Source organism: Loxodonta africana, chromosome 3 (genome assembly GCF_030014295.1).
Source record: "Loxodonta africana isolate mLoxAfr1 chromosome 3, mLoxAfr1.hap2, whole genome shotgun sequence".
Classification (NCBI taxonomy): Eukaryota; Metazoa; Chordata; class Mammalia; order Proboscidea; family Elephantidae; genus Loxodonta; species Loxodonta africana.
The window spans coordinates 80104533-80125371 of NC_087344.1; the positions used below are offsets into that span (position 1 = coordinate 80104533).

The 20839-nt window shown below is 40.6% G+C and overlaps 1 protein-coding gene across 1 annotated transcript in view; it reads left to right on the forward strand.

Annotated features, from left to right (window-relative positions):
- Nucleotides 1–20839, forward strand: part of CFAP57 (cilia and flagella associated protein 57) — a 115245-nt gene that overhangs the window by 9855 nt on the left and 84551 nt on the right. Inside the window, 3 exon segments of the mRNA XM_023554611.2 lie at nucleotides 650–936; nucleotides 2861–3068; nucleotides 10692–10844. Coding sequence (XP_023410379.2) covers nucleotides 650–936; nucleotides 2861–3068; nucleotides 10692–10844 — 648 coding nt within the window.

The window sequence follows — 20839 nt, forward strand, 5'->3', positions numbered from 1 at the left end:
AATACCAGGAATCATGGCCCAGCCCAGTTGATGCAGATGTTTTGCAGGGGACATAATTCAATCTGTGACAGTATATAAGACAAAGTCTCGCCATCCTGGCTTACAAGGAGCATCCTGGCTGTATGTGTGTGTGTATATATATGTATATATGTGTGTGTGTATATACGTATGTACGTATATGTAATATATATTTTTTTATTGTAAGTACATAGGTAACAAAACTGTCTTTTCAGCAAGCTTCAGATTTACAGTTCATTGACATTACATATGTTCATCATATTGTTGAACTATCATCACAACTTTTCCCCAGTTTTTTCCATCATCCTTAACAGAAGCACAGCATCCCTAGGTGTTGTGCCTTCCTTTCGTCATTGCGTTTTGCTGGCAGAGTTTGACTATTGTCAACACTTCCTCATCCTGCTTTTTGACCTTTGTAGGAAAACTTTTGTAGGCATCTTACTTTAAGATCCAAGGGCTCTGCAAATATAACAGATATCTGTCTGTGCCTTTATCAAATATGAAATCAAATTTACATAATTTAGTGAAGTTAAATGATGCCCTGAATTACCTGAAATAAATACAAATGGGAACTAATTCCTTCAAGGTTAGTTTTATGAATCTTTTTCTTTTTTTCTCTCACTTTGTGCAGGTGAGCTTCAATCCCCAGGATAACACTCAGGTTTGTGTCACTGGAAATGGGATTTTTAAGCTACTCCGTTTTGCAGAGGGAACCCTGAAGCAAACCAATTTTCAGAGAGGAGAACCCCAAAACTATCTGTCCCATGCTTGGGTGTCCGATGACAAGATTATCGTTGGCACTGATACAGGCAGACTCTTCCTTTTTGAATCTGGAGATCAACGCTGGGAGACAAATATAATGGTCAAGGAACACACTAGTGATGTGAAGAACATGGATATGATCCGGGAATCAGAGAGGTAATGGGACTCCTCTGGGCTGGTTCCCTCGTAAAAATATATTCATTGTACAGAAAATAGCATTCTTTAAAAATCCCTCCTAACTCCTCTACCCTAAGAGTCAACTATTTTCATTTTCCTTCTGCCTTTTTTGTCTACATTCAAGGACAAATTTTACAGTTATTACAGTTATGATCAGTTCTTTTTATTTCTACCTAACTTCATATCGTATTTTAGTAAGAACAATCTTCAAAATCATAGTTTTTTAAAAAATATGTTTTCAAGTGGCTCCCTAATTTACTGAATCAGCTAAGTAAATGTCCATCGAGCCTTTGCAGTGCACCAAGCATCTTGATAGGTTCTGGGGATACAGGTCCTGAAGGACCTTACAATTCAGTAGGAGGAAAAGACCAACAAAGAAGTGCAAGGAAATATGATAGGTAAATCTGATAGAGTCATATAGAGTAAAATGGGGACTCAGGAAGGGGTCGTCAATTTTACCTCTACTACAACCGATAATAATCATATCTCCCACATACTGGAATGTACCATTATATGTAACAGACACCGCTTTACGCATTTTATATGTATCTTCATTTGAGTCTTCCAGCAACGTTATGTAGTATACATTATTATCATGCCCATTTTATAGACAAGAAAACCGAGGCTCAGAGAGACAAAGTGACTTACCCAGGAGCACAGCACTGTTAAGTGGCAAGGTCAGAATTCAAACCCAGATGTGTCTGACTCCAGAGCCCAAGCCCTTAACCGCAGTGGCATACCATCCATTCATCTTCCTCAATAACTTCCAGTCCACCCAGTTTTCACCATCCCCCTTACCACGGGCATCTTTTTTTTTTTTTTTGGTCATACTTGTGTAAGAGCTTCCTCTTGAGTCCCTCCGCCGTTCTCCAGTTTACTCTGTTGCAAATCCTTCAGTGGGTCCAGGGCTCCAGGAATAAAACCAGAACTCCTTAACTTGGCCCACATGTTCCTGCAGCCCTGCTCCTTCTTTACATCTCAAGCATTCGCTCCTGCCTCTGTCCACCACACTCTCTTTTGGTTCCCTGACTGCCCTGTGCCCTCACTTGCTTTTGGGCTTGGTCACCTGCCATTCTCTCTGTCCTCCCACCCCAGCGCATACACATACCTGACAAATTCCTGTTGGTCCTTCATGTCTCAGCTGGCAGCTCAGACTCACTCACCTCAGATGGGTGTACCTCCTTCATAACTGTCCTCAGAAGGTCCTTCTCAGCTGCTGACTGGCTTCCCCCAACACACCTTTTCACATGGTCTTGTCATTGTCTTTTCCCTAGATACTGAGTTTCTGAGGTCAGAAACTTTTAATCTTATTTACCGTTGTCCCGTAGAGCTGATAACACAGTATAACTCCGATGAATGTTTGTTGAATGAATGAATCAGTGAAAATGGAAAAACCTGGATTCAAATCTCAGCTCTGCCACTTAACTAGTTGTGTGACCTTAGAAATTCAACCCCTTTAAGCTACTTTTTCTCAATAACCAAGTGGAGACAGTAACAATAATAGTGAACCACAAGGTTGTGAGACTCTCAAATAAATATATAAGTTTCCAGTCTTCTCTCTTTGAATTCTGCATAGCATTTCCAGGCCACTAGTGTAGTGTTGGAAAACTTGGTGGTGTAGTGGTTAAGAGCTACAGCTGCTAACCAAAGGTCAGCAGTTCAAATCCACCAGGTGCTCCTTGGAAACCCTGTGGGGCAGTTCTGCTCTGTCCTTTAGGGTCGCTAGGAGTCAGAATCAACTCCATGGCAGTAGGTAGTGGGTAGGGTAGTATTTGATTATGGGAAAAGGATCACACTGGGTGGTTTCCCCTGCCCCAGGCATAGCCCTTCTTTCTCATCCCTAGCAGAATTCATCTCCTTGGGATTGTCTCTGTAAATTTTATACGCTGTTTTCCTTTTCCAGCCTGATCGAATTTCCACCACCCAGTTCCCCAGTCCCTTCCTTTGAACAGGTTGCACAGAGCAGTACCCACAGCCAGCTGACCCTGCCCCAGGTGTTTGCCATTGTGGTCTATTCAAAGGGATTTGCCTGTTCTGCTGGGCCAGGGAGAGTTCTGCTGTTTGAGAAGCTGGAAGACAAGGATTTTTACCGTGAGAGCAGGGAAATCCAGGTAAGGAGAGGAGGAAGAAGCAGAGTTGGGTGCCTATTGCCATTTGTTCTCCAGCCACAGTGCTCTGACAGGAGTGTGATGGGGATTAGAGGGACCGTAGCACTGAGCACAATGGTGACTTGGGCTATCTGTCCTTTAGGATGAGGTGGAGAATTGGGGTTTGGAATTAGGAAGATCTCAGTTTGAAACCTGCAAGAGAACTTTGGCAAATTTTATTCTCTCTTTGAGCCTTAGTATGCCCATTGGTTATATATATTAGTTGCCAGGGAGTCAATTCCAATTCACGGCAACCCCATATGTTGCAGAGTAGAACTGCACTCCTTAGGGTTTTCATGGCTGTGATCTTTTGGCAACAGATTGCCAGGCCTTTCTTTTGAGTTGATCTGGGGGGATTTGAATCACCAACCTTTCAGTTAGTAGTTGAGCTCTTAACCGTTTGTACCACCCAGTGAGTCCTTGGTTGTTAGGTGATGTCAAGTTGATTCTGACTCATAGCAACCCCACGTACAACAAAACAAAATGCTGCCAGTCCTGCACCATCCTCATAATTGTTGCTATTAAGTTTGAGCCCATTGTTGTAGCCACTGTGTCAGTCCATCTCGTCCAGAGTCTTCCTTTTTTTCACTGACCTTCTACTTTACCAAGCATGATGTACTTCTCCAGGAACTGGTCCTTCCTGATAGTGTGTCCAAAGTAAGTGAGACCAAGTCTCACCATCCTTGCTTCTAAGGAACATTCCAGCTGTACTTCTTCCAAGACAGATTTGTTCATTCTTCTGGCAGTCCATGGCATATTCAGTATTCTTTGGCAACACCATAATTCACATGCATCAATTCTTCTTTGGTTGTCCAGCTTCTTATTCATTGTCCAGCTTTCACATACATATGCGGCAACTGAAAATACCATGGCTTGGGTCAGACACACCTTAGTCCTCCAAGTGACATCTTTGCTTTTTAATTCTTTAAAGAGATCTTTTGCAGCATATTTGTCCAATGCAATACATCCTTTGGTTTCTTGACTGGTACTTACATGAGTGTTGATTGTTGGATCCAAGTAAAATGAAATCCGTGACAATGTCTATCTTTTCTCCATTTATCAGAATGTTGTTTATTGGTCCAGTTTTGAGGATTTTGTTTTCTTTATGTTGAAATGTTATCTATACTGAAGGCTATAGTCTTTGGTCTTCATCAGTAAGTGCTTCAAGTCCTCTTCACTTTAAGCAAGTAAGGTTGTATTATCTGCATATCACAGGTTGTTAATTAGTCTTCCTCCAATCCTGATGCTACACATACATACATACACACATACACACACACACATTATATTACTATGATGTATGTTGATATTTAATGCCAAGGATAATACTTGGCACATAGTAAGCATTCAATAAATGCTTGTGGAGTAAATGATACAAACCTGTGGAGAGAGATCATATCTGGTGGGGGAAGAATCAGGAATGCCTCAAGATATTTGATGATGATCTTTGAGAAGAGTCTTAGAACATGGATACTATTTGACAGGAAGATACAGATTAGGAATTCCAAATGGAGGGAACAGCATAAGCAAAGGCATCACTGAGGGGGCAGGTGGTATGTTTTGGAAATGTTCTGTTCTCTAGTGTTGAAGGGACTGAAGTCACTTGAAGGCAGAAGATGGGAGCTAAAATTGATGAAGGAGTCCCTGGCTACTAACCAAAAGGTTGGAAGTTCAAGTCCACCCAGAGGCACCTTGAAAGAAAGGCCTGGCAATCTACTTCCAAAAAATCAGCCACTGAAAATCTTTAGGAGCAGAGTTCTACTCTGACACACATGGGGTCACCATAAGTAGGAGTCAACTCAATGGCAACTGATTCTTTTTAAGCTGGTGAAAGATCTCTAATGTCAGACTGGGGGGTATGTATGTAACTCAGCAGACAACCTGCAAGGTTTTTAAGTGGAGAAGCACTAATGCTTAAGAAAAGTAATCTGCCAGTGATACGTCTAAAAAAAAAAAAACCTGTTGCCATCAAGTCGATTCCAACTCTTAGCAACCCTTTAGGACAGAGTAGAACTGCCCCATAGAGTTTCTAAGGAGCAGCCTGGTAGATTGAAACTTCCAGCCTTTTGGTTAGCAGCTGTAGCACTTAACCTCTACGCCACCAGCGTTTCCAGTGATATGTAGTCAAGGTGATTTTAGGGGCCTTGGACATGAAGTACTTAAAAGCACGGCCTTCAGAATGAGTCAGATTTCGCTCTGCCACATATTAGCTGAGTGACTTGAGAAGAGTTGCTGAACCTAGGGAAATTTGAACTTCTTCATTGAGAAAATGACCCACCCTTCATGGTCATCGAAGGGATGAAAGGGCAGCGTATGTAAAGCACAGGGCCGTCTTGGCGCTTGGTGTTCAATAAATGATAGTAGTTATTATTGCTGTGATTAGGAATCAGTTAAGAGGCTTTTTTGATACTGAAACCAAGAAATAATTAGGTCCTAGGATAAGGCAATTAGTAGCAGGAGAAGTGGGAAAGGAAAGAGCCTTCGTGAAGGCTTAATCTACAGGACTTGTCTCTGAATGGACATAGGCAGCCAGAGATACAGAGCTCCCCAGGATGGCAACTAGGCTTAGAGGGGGGATGGCTTGGAAAAGGTGATAGAGAGAGAGAAATTAGGTTAGGAGTGAAGTGAGCATGGACTGTGGAAAAGAGGTGGAAAGTATTGTGAGTATTCTTAGCCCATAAAGAAATTGATTCTATTTGTTTACTCATCTAACAAATACTTAGGGAGTGTTTGCTATGTCCTGGGCTCTGTGCTGGAGCCCTCATGGCACAGTGGTTAAGAGGTCCGCTGCTAACCAAAAAGTAAGCAGTTCAGATCCACTAGCTGCTCTTTGGAAACCTTTTGAGGCTGTACTACTCTATCCTATAGGGTTGCTATGAGTCAGAATTGACTCGATGGCAACTTCGGAGTGGGGGAGCTTTGTGCTAGCTGCCAGGGATTCAGTTGGGAACCAAACACTAGGAGCCTGCCCTCCTGTGCCTTAGAGCTCAGTCAACAAGCAAACGAATGCTGTAACTGATTGTCAGATAGTGATCAATACTGAGAAAAAATAAAACTAGGAAGAGGACAGGGAGTGGTCAATGAGGAAGTTGGCATCTGAGCAGAGATTCAAACAAAGTGAAGCAGCTGGAAACGTGGATTTGGACTTTAGGAATGAGGTGAAGGCCAGAAATGAGTTTAGGAGACATTTGCATGGAGGTAAATAGAGAAGCCACATCTTAGAGCAGTTAACGTTCTACCAGTTCCAGCTGCATAGGCTTGAACACCTTACTTAGCTTCCCTGGATCCTCATTTTCTCATATTTAAACAAAGAAACTTTCCTCAGAGGAAAGATTAATAAAATTTTAAATGTATATATATATAATGCATTTGTATATATGTATGATATAATATCCACCACACGCCTGTCAGTTTGTCATACTGTGGTGGCTTGCATATTACTATGATACTGGAAGCTTTGCCACCAGTATTTCAAATACCAGCAGGGTATTGGTCTACATTTGGCCATTTCAGGAGGTAGCATACGATCAAGAACTGACGGTATTGAAGGAAGAAGTCTAAACTGCACTGGAGGCACTGGCGAAAAACAGGACTCCGGGAATTGACAGAATACCGATTGAGATGTTTCAGCAAACAGATGCAGTGCTGGAGGTGCTCACTCATCTGTGCCAAGAAAGTTGGAAGACAGCTAGCTGGCCACCTGACTGGAAGAGATCCATATTTGTGCCTATTCCAAGGAAAGGTGGTCCAACAGAATGCAGAAATTATCAAACAATATTATTAATATCACACGCAAGTAAAATTTTGCTGAAGATCATTCAAAAGTGGTTGCAGCAATACATTGACAGGGAACTGCCAGAAATTCAAGCCAGATTCAGAAGAGGATTTGGAAGGAGGGACATCATGGCTGATGTCAGATAGATCTTGGCTGAAAGAAGAGAATACCAGAAAGATGTTTACCTGTGTCTTATTGACTATCCAAACGCATTTGACTGTATGGATCATAACAGATTATGGATAACATTATGAAGAACAGAAATTCCAGAATACTTTAATCGTGCTCATGTGGAACCTATACATAGACCAGGAGGCAGTCATTTGACCAGAACAAGGGGATAATGTGTGGTTTAAAATCAAGAAAGGTGCGCATCAGCGTTGCATCCTTTCACCATACTTATTCAATCTGTATGCTGAGCAAATAACCTGAGAGGCCGGACTATATGAAGAAAAATCAGGATTGGTGGAAGACTCATTAACAACCTGTGATACTCAGATGACACAGCCTTGCTTGCTGAAAGTGAAGAGGACTTGAAGCACTTCTGATGAAGATCAAAGACCACAGCCTTCAGTATGGATTACACCTCAACATAAAGAAAACAAAACTTCTCATAATTGAACCAGTAAGCAACATCATGATAAATGGAGAAAAGATAGACATTTCCAAGGATTTCATTTTACCTGGATCCACAATCAATGCCCACGAAGGCAGCAGTAAGGAAATCAAAGGACATGTTGCACTGGACAAATCTGCTGCAAAAGACCTCTTTAAAGTATTAAAAAGCAAAGATGTCACTTTGAGGACTAAGGTGCACCAGACCCAAGCCATGGTATTTTCAGTTGCCTGATATATATGCAAAAGCTGGACAATGAATAAGGAAGACTGAAGAAGAATTCATGCCTTTGAATTATGATGCTGGTGGAATATTTAATACACTGTGGGCTGCCAGAAGAACAAACAAGCCTGTCTTGGAAGAAATACAGCCAGAGTTCTCCTCGGAAGTGAGGATGGAGAGATTTCATCTTACATTCTTTGAACACATTATCAGGAGGGACCAGTCCCTGGAGGACACCATGCTTGGTAAATTAGAGGGTCAGCGACAAAGAGGAAGACCCTGGATGAGATGGATTGACACAGTGGCTGCCACAGTGGGCTTAAACATAACAATTGTGAGGATGGTGCGGTACCAGACAATGTTTCATTCTGTTATACGTAGGGTCACTATGAGTCGGAACTGACTCAACAGCACCTAACAACAATATAGAATGTGTGTACATATAGTGCTTAGCATTATGCCTGGCACGTAACTGCTGCTTTAATTTTAATATTTTAAGTATTTATCACTGTAATTATCTTTAGTACTATTATGTTTTTATTGAAATCTTCATATTGGGTAAACACGATGAGAGATAAATACTACCAAACCCATTACCATTGAGTCGATTCTGACTCATAGCAACCCTATAGGACAGAGTAGAGCTGACCCATAGGGTTTCCAAGGAGCAGTTGGTAGATTCAAACTGCCAGCCTTTTGGTTAGCAGCAGAGCTCTGAACTATTGCACCACCAGGGCTCCGAGAGATGATACAGAGAGAGAAAAAAAGGAGGACTCAGGACAGAATTTTGCAGTTCCTAATTTAGGGACTGATACAAGAAGAAAACCCTGCAGAGGACATTGAGAGGTATTGGTCATCCATTTGCTCATTCATTCATTCAACAAATGTCTACTGTACACCCACCTCAGGACAGGCTCCATGCTGGGTAGCTGAGATAAGTGAATCAGAAATGGACCTCAAGGAGCTCACTGTCTCTGGAGGAGAGCAGCAAGCCAACGTCCATTCATTCACTGAGTGCCTACCACGTGCCAGGCACTTTGTAAGTACTGGGATATAGCAGGGAAACCCTGGTAGCACAGCGGTTAAGAGCTATGGCTGCTATCCAGTAAAGGTCAGCAGTTCAAATCCACCAGGCATTCCTTGGAAACCCTATGAGACAGTTCTGCTCTGTCAAATGGCAATGGGTTTATTTTTGGTTTGAGATACAGCAGAGTACAAAACAGAGAAGGTCCTCAGTCTGAGGGGTGCCATTCTACTTTATACAGTGTGATAAATGTGAACAGAGGGAGCCCCAGGTGCTATGGGTGCATTTAGAGAATATCAACACCCACCCTGCCCAGGGGGATCAGAGGAGTATCTTAGTTTACTAGTTCTGTTGTAATGGAAATACTACAAGTAGTTGGCTTTAAAGAATGGAAATTTATTTGCTCACAGTTTAGGAGACTAGAAGTCTGAACATAGGCCATCAGCTATAGGGAAGGCTCTGGGGGAATATCCTTGGCTTTTTGAGCTTCTGCAGCCCTGGTGTTCCTCAGTTCCTTGGCAGTTTTCACGTGGCATCTGTCTCCACACCCCGCCTCCTGTTTGTCTTTGCTTCTATGTCCAATCTACCCTTTTTATAACTCAGAAATTATTAGATTTATGACAAACCCTATTCCCAAATGAGGTTATATCCACAGGTATAGGGATTAGAATTCTAACATGTATTTGGGGGGAACACAATTCAGTCCATAACAAGGTGGCTTCCCAGAGCCCCACTCTCCTTGCAGAGCAGGGGGAGTTGGCCTCATGAGGAAAAGTTAGGGCTGTCAAGGAAGAAAGCCCTCTAGGCAGAGGAAGGGAAGAATGCAGTGTTCTGGACTCCAGGAAGGCGGGTACTGCTGTCATGGATACAGACTCTAGGAAAGTCAGGAAGATGGGAATTGAGCAGCAGTGTCTGGCTTTGGTGATAAGAAAGTGCTGCTCCTCACAGGGACAGTTTCGATAAATGATACAGTAGAAGCCAAATCATAAGGAATTAAGAACTGAGTGGGTGGTAGGGGAACAGAGATGGTATATGCAGGCCAGCCTTTCAGTAAGTTTGACTGTTAATGGAAGAAGATAAATAGCAGGGAAAAGGAAATCTAACTTTAAAATGTCTGCTCAGGAACTGTAGGCCCTCTCAGAGGCTACTGGCAGGATCTGTGTGACCCCTTTTCTTTCCTCTGCCCTGCCACCCACCCTGCATGGTAGAAGGGCTGCCATCTTCCCCTCTTCTGCCTGAAGTACATACTGTTGTACTTGGTGCCAAGTGAGCACATGCCTCTGAGTGGTGGGTGGGAGTGGGATTTGAACTAATGATTGTTTTAAGGGGGGATCTCAGGTTGAGACGCATAGTTTGATGATATTTACACGTCTCTGATTCAAAGAGGTCATGCCCTTATGTTTTTATTCCGATGAAATCATACAAAACATAGTTTTCCAAAGGGGATGTAGCACAGAAAAGCTTTTCATTCGTTCATGCTGAAAGAGCTAGACCAGCTCCATCCAGTGTACCCAGGCAGGGCACCGATTGTCTAAGTATTTATTATTCAGCTGCTAATCACTTAAAGGGAGCCCAGGTGATGTAGTGGTTAAGCACTTAACTGGTAACTAAAAGGTTGGCAGTTCAAATCCACCAGCCACTCCTTGAAAACCCTATGGGGCAGTTCTCCTCTGTCCTATAGGATCGCTGTGAGTCATAATTGGCTCAACAGCAACAGGTTTGAGTTTGTTTGTTTGCTTTTTTGGTAATCACTTAAAAGTGAATACATGGCGATGTTTAAAAACCAAAGAACCAGAGGGGACTCAAGCCCTTCTCCACATCTCAGGAGATCCCAGGAAGCATCCTCGTCTAGAAATCTCTAAGTTGAGAGTATCTGAGAGAGCTCTGAAAGCCCAAGGGCACACCAGCAGTGTGGGGACGTTACTGATTGCCACTTTGTATATTGGGTAGGTTCCTGTGGACCTGCAGAGCAATGACCCGAGTCAGTCTGAAAAACAGGAAATTCTCTGCTTGTGCTTCAGCCCTTCAGAGGAAACCCTGATTGCCAGCACCAGCAAGAACCAACTCTACAGCATCGCCATGTCCCTGACAGAGATCAGCAAGGTGAGTCTTCTCCAGCAATGCTTCCTTCTAGACCAGTCTTGCAGGGAGACTGATAACCACATGTGCGCATTTCAGTCCGAAGAAGCTCAGCACCCCCATAACAGAGCAAAAGAAACTGAAGTTTTAAGATGTCCTTATGGAAGCACTAATAAACTCTTGGTGGGATTGTGATTGCTGCCACCTCTTTTGAGGACACTGTCATTATCGATCAAATATAATTTGCACATAACCTTTTACCCAGCAATTGCATGTCAAAGAATTTAATCTACTGCTATACTTGCTCTTGTGCTGCAAGATGTATATATGAGGATATTGCTGCTTTTTTTGTTTTTGGTTAACAGAGAAAGCTGATATAAATATATTACAGGCATTAAAACAAAAAAAATGACTATTAAAGACAAAGAGGGTAGTTTGTATTGGTAACAGGTTTGTTTCATCAAAAATGTATTATGGTTTTAAATTTGTGTACCCCAATACCATGGGCTCAAAATATAAAAAGCAAAATTTAGAGGCAGGGCCAAGATGGTGGAGTAGTCATACGCTTCCAGCAATCCCTCTTACAGCAGAGACCCAAAAAAACAAGTGAAGTGATTATATATACAACAAGTTAGGAGCCCCGAACATTGAAGGCAAAGTTAGGAAATTGGACTGAGCAGCAGAGGGAGGGAAAAATGGTTCAGAAGTGGCTAGCAGTTGCTGCCGCTGACTCTGCAGGAACCAGAGCCCCTCATGCACGATCCCCTGGCATGACCACAACGGGGCTGGCAGCATTCAGGATGTGAGTTCCTCAGGGAGAAACATCGAGCTGCACAGTCTACTCACGTCTCTGGAATCAGAGAAGAACAGCACTCTCAGCAACAGATATGTCCATCTAATATACCATGCCCCCAGCCCCAAGCCAGCTTCAGTGGCTTTTGATTCCCTGGGCCTGAGATAGGTCCTGCTGTGTACCCTGAACCATTCTCCAGGCCTTGGAGAAGGAATAAATTCACAATTTGGGGAAAAGATAATCTGCTGGCTCCCCTAAGCTAGGAACTCAGGGCAGAAGTGGCTCCAGTCACAAATGGTCCATAGACTTTGAATGCCTTTCACCCCTGCATGGGCCTGTGTGGGCCCATTTCAGGAGCTTAGGCCCTTGTTGGCAGACTGCAGTGGTGTATGTGCCTCAGATCTGACTTCAACTGTTTCAGCTGTGTGGTGGAGAGGTGGGTTTCTGACATTTGACACCGCTCTGCCTATTAAACAGGGTCTTCAGCTATGTACATCAGGGGCCTGATGACTGGGGAAACCACCCACGCCACCTAGTGACCCATGACAGGAGTCCAAGGATAAGTGGTGCCCCCAGTTCTTATGGCCAAAAGCATTGGGTGCCCATGGTTGGTCCATCTGCAGAACGCACCCACCTGTGTGCTGTAGGGAGCAGGGACGCACTTACCTCACATACACTTGGGGGATGGTTGTCAGCCCCCTGCCTTCCTCAGAGTACAGCCCCCTGCTGCAACCAGATACCTGTGCCTACCCCAGTCACCCCTACCCCTCTAAGGCTGTCAGATGGAGCCTGCACCACATGCTTGGTGACTGACTACCTGGACACCTGAGCTGAATCCATACAAGAAAAGTGAATAAACTCCTAGGTTCATATACCTGGTAACAGCTCTAGCCATCTGGTGACAGGATGTTAGAGCTTCAAAGGTACAGATTATCAAACTATCTCTCTCAAGCAGCCTATTTGGGCACATCAAAACAAAACAAAGCAAGAACCTAGGATACAGTAAGCAATCATAAAATAAATTAATACAATAACTTACAGATGGTTCAGAGATAACAGTCAGTATCAAATCCCATAAAGAAGCAGACAATGATTGCTTCAACAAGGTCTCAAAACAAAGAATTGAGGAATCTTCCAGATGAAGCGGTATTCCTGGAATTACCAGAGGCAGAATACAAAAGATTAATTTATAGAACTCCTCAAGAGATCAGGAAGGAGATTAGGCCAAATGCAGAACAAACCAAGGAACACACAGATAAAGCAGTGGAGGAAATTAAGAAGATTATTCAAGAGCATAATGAAAAATTTAATAGGCTGCAAGAATCCATAGACAGACAGCAATCAGAAATTCAGAAGATTAACATTAAAATTTCAGAATTAGACAACTCAATAGAAAGTCACAGGAGCAGGATTGAGGAAGTGGAAGTCAGAGTTAGTGACTTGTAAAAGATGAGAACATTAAATCAATAAAGAGGGACTAAAAAATTTAGTCATAGATTTTTCATATAGAGAGGAAGTCAAGAGGACATAAATAAAAGTTTGGCTTAAACTTAGAAAAATAGGGGTAAATATTAAGGTAACCACAAAGGAGAATAACAATCCTACACATCAAAATAAAAAATAAATAAATACTCAGCAAACACAAAATCAGCAACAATGAAAAAGAGAAAAAGACAATATATAAAGAAAAACTATTCAGCACAAAAATTTTAGTGGAAAAAAGAAACTCAGAAACACGCAAAAACGACATCAAAGTGACAGCTAAACTCATATCTATCCACAATTATGCTGAATGTAAATGGACTAAATGCACCAATAAAGAGACAGAGAGTGGCAGAACAGATTTAAAAACATGATCTGTCTATATACTGCCTACAAGAGACACACCTTAGACTTGAAGACACAAACTGAAACTCAAAAGATGGAACAAAATGTATCAAGCAAACAACAATCAAAAAAGAGCAGGAGCAGCAATAATAATTTCTGACAAAATAGCCTTTAAAGATAAGTGCACCACAAAGGATAAAGAAAGACACTATATAATGATTAAAGGGACAATATACCAGGAGGATATAACCATATTAAATATTTATGCACCCAACGACATGGCTTCAAGATACATAAATTCTAACAGCATTGCAAAGCAAGATAGACAGCTGCACGATAATAGTCGAAGAGTTCAACACAAAACTTTTGGTGAAGGACAGAACATCCAGAAAAAGCTCAATAAAGACACAGAAGATCTAAATGCCACAGTCAACCAACTTGACCTCATAGATGTGTACAGAACACCGTACCCAACAGCAGCCAAGTATACTTTCTTTTCCAGTGCACATGGAACATTCTCCAGAATAGACTACATATTAGGCCTTAACAGAATCCAAAACATCAAAATATTACAAAGCATCTTCTCTGACCATAAAACCATAAAAGTAGTAATCAATAAGAGAAAAAGCAGGGAAAAGAAATCAAACACTTGGAAACTGAACAGCGCCTTGCTCAAAAATGACTGGGTTATGGAAGAAATTAAGGACGGAATAAAGAAATTCATAGAATCCAGTGAGAATGAAAACAATTCCTATCAGAACCTTTGGAACACAGCTAAAGCAGTACTCAGAGGTCAATTTATAGCAATAAATGCACACATTAAAAAAAAGGGCCAAAATCAAAGAATTATCCCTACAACTTGAATAGAAAGAGATCAACAAAAGAAACCCTCAGTCACCAGAAGAAAGCAAACAATAAAAATTAGAGCAGAATTAAATGAAATAGAGAACAGAAAAACAATTGACAGAGTTAAAAGACCAAAAGCTGGTTCTTTTAAAAAATTAACAAAATCGATAAACCATTGGCCAAACTGACAAAAAAAAAAAAAAAAAAAAAAAACCAGGAGAGGAGGCAAATAACCCAAATAAGAAATGAGATGGGCAATATCACAACAGACCCAACTGAAATTAAAAGAAATAACTGTGAAATAACTGGATATCACATCAGATTACTATGCAAAATTGTACCGTAACAAATTTGAAATCGAAGAAATGGACGAATTTCTAGAGACACACTACCTGCGTAAACTAACACAAACAGAAGTAGAACAACTAAATAAACTGATAACAAAAGAAGAGATTGAAAAGATAATTTTAAAAATTCCCAACAAAAGGAAGCACTGGCCCGGACAGCTTCATGGCAGAGTTCTACCAAACTTTCAGAGAAGAGATAACACCACTATTACTAAAGGCATTTCAGAGCATAGAAAAGGATGGAATACTCCCAAACTCATTCTGTGAAGCCACCATATCCCTGATGCCAACACCAGGTACAGAGACCACAAAAAAAAAGAAAATTACAAACCTATATCCCTCATGAACTTAGGTGCAAAAATCCGCAACAAAACTCTAGCCAGTAGAATTCAACAACATATCAAAAAAATAATTCACCATGACCAAGTGGGATTCATACGAGGTATGCAAGGATGGTTCAACATTAGAAAAGCAATCAATGCAATCCATCATATAAATAAAGCAAAAGACAGGAACTACATGATCTTATCAATTGATGCAGAAAAGGCATTTGACAAAGTCAAACACCCAATTCTTGATTTAAAAAAAAAAAACTCTCAGCAAAATAGGAATAGAAGGGAAATTCCTCAATATAATAAAGGGCATTTATACAAAGCCAACAGCTGACATCATCCTAAATGGAGAGAGTCTGAAAACATTCCTCTTGAGAACGGGAACCAGACAAGGATGCCCTTTATCACACCACTCTTATTCAACATCGTGCTGGAGGTCCTAGCCAGGGCGATTAGGGCATCCAGAGAAATAAAGGGCATTCGGATTGGTAAGGAAGAGGTAAAAGTATCTGTTCGCAGATGACATGATCTTATACACAGAAAACCCTAAAGAATCCTCAAGAAAACTACTGAAGCTAATAGTTAAGCAGAGTATCAGGATACAAGATAAACATACAAAAATCAGTTGGATTCCTCAACACCAACAAAGAGAACATTGAAGAGGAAATCACCAAATCGATACCATTTACAGTAGCCCCCAAGAAGATAAAATACTTAGCAATAAATCTAACCAGAGATGTAAAAGACCTATACAAAAAGAACTGCAAGATACTATTGCAAGAAACCAAAAGAGGCCTACATAAGTGGAAAAACATACTTTGTTCATGGATAGGAAGACTCAACATTGTAAAAATGTCTATTCTACCCAAAGCAATCTGTACATACAATGCAATTCTGATCCAGATTTCAACAACATTTTTTAATGAAGTGGAGAGACAAATCACCAACTTCATATAGAAGGGAAAGAGACTCTGGATAAGTAAAGCATTTCTGAAAAAGAACAAAGTGGGAGCCCTCCTGTACCTGATTTTAGAAACTATTATACCATCACAGTAGTCAAAACAGCCTGGTACTGGTACAACAACAGATACATAGACCAGTGGAACAGAATTCAGAATCGAGATATAAATCCATCCACATACGAGCAGCCAATATTTGACAAAGGCCCAAAGTCTGTTAAATGGGGAAAAGACAGTCTGTTTAACAAGTGATGCTGGCATAACTGGATATCTATCTGCAAAAAACCGAAAAGACCCATACCCATGCACAAAAACTAACTCAAAATGGAACAAAGACCTAAATATAAAATTTAAAATGATAAAGATCATGGGGGAAAAAACAGGGACAACACTAAAAAAAAAGGAGCCCTAATACATGGCATAAATAGTATACAAAACATTACTAACAATGCACAAACACCACAAGAGAAACTAGATAACTGGGAGCTCCTAAAAATCAAACACTTAGGCTCGTACAAAGACTTCACCAAGAGTAAAAAGATTATGTACAGACTAGGAAAAAATTTTTAGCTACAATAATTCCAATCAGCATCTGATCTCCAGAATCTACATGATATCACAAAAACTCAGTAACAAAAAGACAACCCAATTAAAAAATGGGCAAAGGATATGAACAGACACTTCACTAAAGATGACATTCAGGCAACTAACAGATACATGAGGAAATGCTTACCATCATTAGCCATTAAACCAAAAAAAACCTGTTGCTGTCAAGTCGATTCTAACTCATAGCGACCCTATAGGACAGAGCAGAACTGCCCCATAGAGTTTCCAAGGAACGCCTGGTGGATCTGAACTGCTGACCTTTAGGTTAGCAGCCGTAGCACTTAACTACTATGTCGCCAGGGTTTCCTCATTAGCCATTAGAGAAATGCAAATCAAAACTACAATGAGATACCATCTCCTTCCAACAAGGCTGACGTTAATCCAAAAAATACAAAATAATAAATGCTGGAGAGGTTGTGATGAGCCTGAAACACTTGTACACTGCTGGTAGGAATGTAAAATGGCACAACCACTTTGGAAATGCGATTTGGCACTTCCTTAAAAAAGCTAGAAATAGAACTACCATACAGTCCAGCAGCCCACTTCTTTGAATGTATTCTAGAAAAATAAGAGCTTTCACATGAGCAGATACATGCACACCCATGTTCATTGCAGCACAGTTTACAATAGCAAAAAGATGGAAGCCACCAAGGTGCCCATCAATGGATGAATGGATAAATAAATTATGGTATGTTTGCACAGTGGAATACTACACAACGATAAAGAAAAACGATGAATCTGTGTAACATCTCATAACATGGAGGAATCTGGAAGGCATTATGCTAAGTGAAATTAGTTGCAAAAGGACAAATATTGTATGAGACCACTATTATAAGAACTCAAGAAATAGTTCAAACACAGAAGAAAATATTCTTTGATGGTTATGAGAGTGGGGAGGGAGTGAGAGGGGTATACACTAATTAGATAGTAAACAAGAACTGTTCAGGTGAAGGGAAAGACAACACACAATACAAGAGAGGTCAGCACAATTGGACTAAACCAAAAGCAAAGAAGTTTCCTGAATACAGCTGAAAACTTCAAAGTCCAGAGTAGCTTGGGAGAGGGTCTGGGGACGATGGTTTCAGGGGACATCTAGGTCAATTGGCATAACAAAATTTATTAAGAAAACATTCTGCATCCCACTTTGGTGAGTGGCATCTGGGGTCTTAAACACTAGCAAGCGGCCATCTAAGATGCATCGATTGGCCTCAACCCACCTGGAGCAAAGGAGAATGAAGCACACCAAAGACACAAGGCAATTATGGGCCCCGGAGACAGAAAGCGCCACATAGGCCAGAGACTACATCAGTCTGAGACCAGAAGAACTAGATGGTACCTAGGTACAACTGATGACTGCCCTGACAGGGAACACAACAGAGAATCCCTGATAGAGCAAGAGATCCATGGGATGTAGACCTCAAATTCTCATAAAAAGACCAGACTTAATGGTCTGACTGAGACTAGAAGGACCCTGGAGGTCATGTCCCCAGACCTTCTGTTAGCCCAAGACTGGAACCATTCCCAAAGCCAGCTCTTTGGACAGGGATTGGACTGGACTATAAGAAAGAAAATGATATTGATGAGGAGTTTCTTGGCTCAAGTAGACACATGAGACTATGTGGACAGCTCCTGTCTGGAGGCAAGATGAGAAGGCAGAGGGGAACAGGAGCTGGCTGAATTGACACAGGGAATACAGGGTGGAGAGAAGGAGTGTGCTGTCTCATTAGGGGGAGAGTAACTAGGAGTACATAGCAAGGTGTATATAAGTTTTTATATGAGTCTGACTTGATTTGTAAACTTTGACTTAAAGCACAATTCAAAAAAAAAAAATCTATGGGCAGTTCTAGCCTGTCCTGCAGGGTTGCTATGAGTTGAAATTGAAAAAAAAAAAAAAACCTCGGAGATCATATAGAGCATGTACCAAAATCAGTAATAAAAAGAAAACTAGAAAATCTTTTTTTTGGAATTTAGAAAGTGCTATTGAATAATACTTGGGTCAAAGAAGAAATTATAATGAAAATTAGAAAATATACTCAGCTGAAAAGTTATGAAAACTTGTAACTGTGTGATGCAGCTTATGTAGTAGTCAGAGGGATATTTTTAGCCTTGTGTGCATATATTGGAATATAAGAAAGACCATAAATATATGAGATAAGCATCTGTCTCAAGAAATTAGAAAAAAGAAATACACAATAAGCCCAAAGAAAGCTGAAGATCAGTGGGAAACAGATTCCCTTTCAATAAGTAGTATTGAGACAATTACATATCTATATGAGGAAAATGAAATTGGACTCTTACCTCACACCATACATGTATGAAAAGAAAAAACTAAAGCAAAAAGCAAATATGCTTAATAGTAAAACATCAAAAGCTCTCTCTAAAAGACTGGGAGCCTACTATCATTCACTTTTATTTGGTATTGTTCTAGATGCCCTAGCCAGCACATGGTAAGTCAAGAAAAAGCAATAAAAGGCATAAGGACCAGAAAGGAAGAAAAAATATATCATTATCTATAGATGATATCCTTGGGTACATAGAAAATTCAAAGGAATGTATAAATAAATTATTAAAATTGATGAGAGAATTTAGGAAGTTTGCTGAATATATAATATGTAAAAATAAATTTAATCTCTATATGATCGCAATAAAAATAATTTGAAAGATATTATTTTCAATAGCATAAAAAAAGGAAATACCTAGTAGGAAATCTAACAAAAGAAAATTAGAAAACTTTTAGACATCTTAAAAAGAAGCTAAATAAATTGGAGAGATATATTATGTTCAAGGATTAGAAGACTCACAATTATAAAGATGGCATTTCTCTCCAGCAGTCTTAGTCATCAGGTTTCTTCTGTAAAGGTTTTTATTTTATTTTGTTTGAATTTGACATTTATTCTGACATTTATATGGATGTGCAAGGAGTAAAGAATGGCCAAAACAGTCCTGAAAAAGAAAAGCAAAGCAAAAGACTTATTCTATAGTTTATCAAGATTTACTCTAAAGATGTAGTAATTAAGACAGCGTTGTTTTGTACAGAATAGTGATTAAGAGCTATGGCTGCTAACCAAAAAGTTGGCAGTTTGATTCCACCAGGCACTCCTTGGAAACCATATGGGGCTGTTCTACTCTGTCCTGTAGGGTCGCTATGAGTCAGAATCAACTCAATGGAGTGGAATAGAACAGAGAGCCCAGAAAAAGACCCACAAATAAATAGATGCTTGATACATGGCAGAGGTGGCAGTAAAGACCAGTGAGGAATGAGTTTCCTTTCAATAAGTAGCACTGGGATGGTTGGATATCTATATGAGAGAAATGAAATTGAACCACTGTGGAACATCATAAACCCAGTGCTGTCGAGTTGATTCCAACTCACAGTGACCCTATAGGACAGAGTAGAACTGCCCCATAGAGTTTCCAAGGAGAGCCTGGCGGATTCGAACTTCTGTCCCTTTGGTTAGCAGCCATAGCACTTAACCACTATGCCACCAGGGTTTCCACGTATAAAAATTCCAAGTGGATTAAAGACCTAAATGTGAAAAACAAAACTATAAAGCTTTTAGAAGATAATATGAGAGAATATCGTCATTACCTAGGGATAAAAAAAAAGTAAAGAATACTTTTTTTTTTTTTAGGAGAGGATTTATTAAGTGAGATGTAAAGTGAATTAATCAAAAAGGAAAATATTGATAAAATTAAGAACTTCTGTTCATCAAAAGACAGACACGGTAGCCAGATTCCAAGATGGCCCCCGATAATCCCCACCTTCTGGCATTCACACCCTTGTATAGTCCCCTCCCATATTTTACCAGGGTTGGTCTGTGGGTCACATATGGCACAAGCAATGGTATGTTACTTCCAAGATTAGGATAAAAAAATTGAGGCTTCCATCTTGGGCACCTGCTCAGCCTTTCTCAGCTCTTTCACACTTTGGGAGAAGCTTGCTGCCATGTTGTAAGCAGCCCTATAGAAAAGCCACATGGTAATGAATTGAAACTTTCAAAGCCAGAGAGGAACTGAGGCCTTCCAACAACTGTGAGTGAGGTTCCAAGCAGATTCTCCAGCTCCAGTTGAGCCTTGAGATGAATCTCTCCACCTCCAGCTGAGCCTTGAACCCCAGTTGATAGCTTGACCAACCTTCTGAGAAACCCTAAGCCAGAAACACTAAATTCCTTTTGAAATTCTGGCCCTCAGAAACTATGTGAGATAACAAATGTTTATTGTCTTAAACTACTAAATTTTGTGGTAATTTGTTACGCAGCAATACATAGCAGACATTAAGAAAAGAGTAAAAAATTCAGGAACAGTTAAT